The sequence below is a fragment of the Trachymyrmex septentrionalis genome, unplaced genomic scaffold (genome assembly GCF_001594115.1).
Source record: "Trachymyrmex septentrionalis isolate Tsep2-gDNA-1 unplaced genomic scaffold, Tsep1.0 scaffold81, whole genome shotgun sequence".
Taxonomy (NCBI): domain Eukaryota; kingdom Metazoa; phylum Arthropoda; class Insecta; order Hymenoptera; family Formicidae; genus Trachymyrmex; species Trachymyrmex septentrionalis.
Window position 1 is genome coordinate 408,250 of NW_017305997.1, and position 4,275 is coordinate 412,524.

At 30.0% G+C, this 4,275-nt stretch overlaps 1 protein-coding gene across 1 annotated transcript in view; it reads left to right on the forward strand.

Moving 5' to 3' along the window:
• Window positions 1–2,176, forward strand: part of LOC108754885 (BTB/POZ domain-containing protein 1-like) — a 7,866-nt gene extending 5,690 nt beyond the window's left edge. The window contains exons 3-7 of the mRNA XM_018497538.1: window positions 262–948; window positions 1,023–1,182; window positions 1,285–1,442; window positions 1,533–1,767; window positions 1,860–2,176. Coding sequence (XP_018353040.1) covers window positions 262–948; window positions 1,023–1,182; window positions 1,285–1,442; window positions 1,533–1,767; window positions 1,860–2,021 — 1,402 coding nt within the window. The 3' untranslated portion in view covers window positions 2,022–2,176. The remainder of the gene's footprint in view (window positions 1–261; window positions 949–1,022; window positions 1,183–1,284; window positions 1,443–1,532; window positions 1,768–1,859) is intronic.
• Window positions 2,177–4,275: the final 2,099 nt, after the last annotated feature.

Genomic DNA, 4,275 nt, shown 5'->3' on the forward strand with positions numbered 1-4,275 from the left:
TTATCGACACAATCGGTTTATCTTTGTTACTCATTAAATATCAATAAAGATAAAATGATGTTTATATTTATGTCATTGAATGAAAAGCACCATTTCTATCCTTAGCATTCCAATGAATAATAAAAATAGAATACTTGTGTCACTAAATGAAAAGCATCCATTATTTATCTAACTTTCTTGAAATATTAACTTATAGCGATTTATTGCGATAGGATTGTTAATATTTGTTACTTGATATAGTTATATTTCTGATATTTTCAGTCGTCCACCTACTAATGCGGCCAATATATCGTATATGGATGGACGAACGCAGAATAATGCTACTTTGGAAAATTCTACTACGCAGAATCAACCTGTAGTTATGTACAACTGGCAAGGTACAAAGGCAACAATGCGCGAAAGAATTGTATTCCTCTTTAACAATGAAATACTATCAGACGTGACTTTTCTGGTTGGAAGAGGAGCGCAGCAACAACGCATACCAGCTCACAAACTAGTCCTGTCCTGTGGAAGTGCTGTATTTGATGCAATGTTTAATGGAACGCTTGCAACAGCTTCTTCGGAAATAGAAGTACCTGATGTAGAGCCTGCTGCATTTTTGGCAGTGCTCCTTTTTCTATACACTGATGAAATACAGATAGATCCTGAAACTGTGATGACAACGCTATATACTGCTAAGAAATATGCGGTGGCTGCTTTAGAAAAGCATTGCGTTGATTTTTTAAAAAATAACCTGACGAGTGATAACGCTTTCTTGCTGCTGACGCAAGCCCGTCTGTTTGATGAACCACAATTAGCCTCAGTATGTTTGGACACCATAGACAGATTCACAACTGATGCCTTTACTGCAGATGGTTTCACAGATATTGATATTGATACATTGATGATAGTCCTAGAAAGAGATACTCTTCGTGTCAGGGAATCTAAATTGTTTCAAGCTGTTCTAAGGTATGTTGCAACATTGTAGAATGTGTCATTTATTCTGTGTAATATTATGTATTTAATATATTTTCGAATTATAGGTGGTCAGAAGCTGAATGTGTACGACAGCAATTACCAGTCACTCCAGAAAATCAACGTCTGGTTTTAGGCGATGCTTTGTCTTTAGTTCGTTTTCCCCTTATGTCGAAAGAGGAATTTACTGCGGGTCCAGCGCAATCTGGATTGTTAAATTATTCAGAGGCTAGTATTACAATATTCTTTCGATACATGTCTCATGTTATGTTAATTGTTATATTTAAGCTAAATAGTTTACACTCTGAAACTTTAAATTAAATTTTATAGGTCTTATCTTTATTCTCATATTTTATACTGAATCCTAAACCTTCGGTGGGGTTTCAAACGATGCCGCGGTGTTGTATGACAGGCAAGGAACAAACTGTATGCAGATTTCAACATACAAAGAGTAGATGGGGATATTTTGGGACTAGTGATCGTATTCGGTAAAAAATTATAATCTGTATCTTATGCATATAATTAACGATAGAAATTTCAAATATTCAATATTTTTAAATATTTTAATTTTTGTACAGATTTAGTGTAGATAGACGTATCTTTCTGATTGGATATGGAGTTTATGGCAGCACGCAAGAACCAGCGATATATGAAGTGACAGTCGAATTAATTCACACTGCGTCAGGAAAAGTGATAGCTACAAATGCAACAAGTTTCAGCTGTGATGGATCAAAGTACACATACCGTCTAATGTTTAAAGAATTAGCGGAAATCTTACCAAATACAATTTATACGGCATCAGCAACTTTCAAGGTTGTTATGTTGTACTCAATTGATTTATTATTTAATTAATTATTTTTATATATGATATGGGATTGTAAAAAATATTAGTTTTTATTTTTCAGGGGCCATATTCTTATTACGGCACAAAAGGAATGAAAACAGTGATGGTGGATTGTGATTCAGGAAGTGGAAAAGTGAAATTCAAATTTAGCAATGAGTTGGGAGATAATAATGGCACATCTACTGATGAAGGTCAAATACCCGAGCTTATTTTTTACACGTAATATCATTTGCGTATGACATTCCTGATACTTTCTTGACTGAATATCAGATAAATTATATAATTTATGTAAAAAGTATGCCAGATTTTGTCAATTATATATCTTGTGATTTAAGCAGTGATTTGATTTAAGTGATTTATGGGCATACCAAAGGAGTTAACCCAAGATTTTTAAATAATTTTACAGATAATGCTTTTTGATTTTGTTGAATAATGAAATTTTTATAAAAATTCAATACTTACAAGAAATAATGTAACTTTTATAATAATATTTGCAACAATGCTATCATATACATTTTGATTTTTCAGCAAATTATGGAGTATATTATTTGTCTTTCAGATTTAAATATTAAGATTGTTTGAATATATCATTTGTAGTTTAATATGTTAATTATATTAATTATACAAGTAAGATTGATGTTTAAAATTGGAGATGTGTATCTATTTTTCTATCATTTTAATTGAGATCCGTATAAACCAAAAATATAGTTGTGTATAGCAATGTTAAAAAAAAAGAAGTACAAGTTTTACAAAAATAAGTACGAGGGAGGGGAGAGAGAGAGAGAAAAAGAGAGAGAGAGAGAGAGAGAGAGAGAGATTGATCAAGTGCACACTCTTAATTTCGCCTAAACGTTTCTTCTTCGGAATTATGTATCAATATAATTTGAAATTATGAGTAATATAGAACACTTTCAATGCAAAAGTAATTAATGCAATAAAATGCCTATAAAGCATGTAGAGTATTTTTCAGTAAAAATTAGTATTTTGGTAGTCACAGTGCACAAAGCAATGTAAAATCTGATAGAACCTTATTATTGTAACTAAGTACGAAAAATAGTCAAACGAAAGTAATAAAACACCATTTTTTGATGTTCTTTAACCTTTTGAGGACCGGCATGTTTTTGATTGTTTAAGAACTTTTTTATTTTAAGAACTTTTTTGTCAATGTCATGGGGTTGAGTGGCAAAAAAGATGGTGCCACTGTCGAGTCCCTAAAGGGATCATCTACAGGTCAATAAAATACTTTTTTCTAATTATTCAACGATTTATTTAAGTATTAATAAAATTTAATGTATTTCCTTGACGATTCAAGAAAACATATTTGAAGTGGGACTTTTATTAATAGATAATGAATGGTGCTAGCTAATGAGATAACATTGTTATCCTTAGCATTTTTAGAGATAAGCATACTTTGTAGACATAAGTCCGATATTGTTTTTTTCTTCATAGTAGTGCATATATATACAATTTATTTGTGATTATATTTCATTATAGAAATAGAGATGTACATGTAATGTTAAACAATTAAATAGATTTATTCCACAAAGTATTTTTTTGAACAGTAATATCGTCACCCAAGTCTTATTTTTTTTTAAATTAAAATACAGCGTTTATTAAAAAATATAACGTTTAATACTTTCCAATAAAATTATCTTCTATTATCGATAAGATAATATCAGAAACATGGTTTTAATTTACATTATAATATATTATTAAAACCTATTTCTACCAATGTAGATTAACTTTAATCTCAGTTCAACTTATTCTCTATCTTTTTTTAATTCTAAATTGGAAAAAGATGAAGAGTTAGTTAAAATTAAAACTATATTAGTAGAAACGGACCTAAGTCAAATTGATATGTTATTGTTACAAATAAAAAGATTAAAATTAAATTGTTAGCTCTAGTTTTTTATTGTTGCACTCTGTATATATTACATATTCTTGTTTTATATATACATAGTTCAACTATAATGCTAGCAGTTCTTTAAATAATTCCGATGTCATTCTGAAGTAATTGAAGAACTTCTCACGATCGGTCGTTTGCATTTCAAGGACTAAATTATCTCTTGCGCCTTGGAGACGCCTCATTCTTTGTGTAAACATTGACTATATCTAGAATTTTCGTTTTTTTGTATATTTTTGCTGTTGCAATAAAACGTTATAAGTGAAATAAAATTTTTGCACATTTAAATATTGGAATAGCACGTCAACTTGGCACATTTCTTGTCTTTCGCAATAATTTTAACATTAATAATATACGCTACTTCTTCATCCATCGTTGTAAAGATTTATAAAAAAAAGTCTGAATATATTCGTTTCAATTTTTAGATTCAACCAACTCAGCTGAATATACCATTCCGTTCCGTTAAAATATTCTCTATCCGTCCGATGTAGTCGGAACGCAATGGAATTTAACAAAATATATTTATACTCTTATAATTCAGTAATTTTTGACTATTTAAAGTAATGTTATAGGT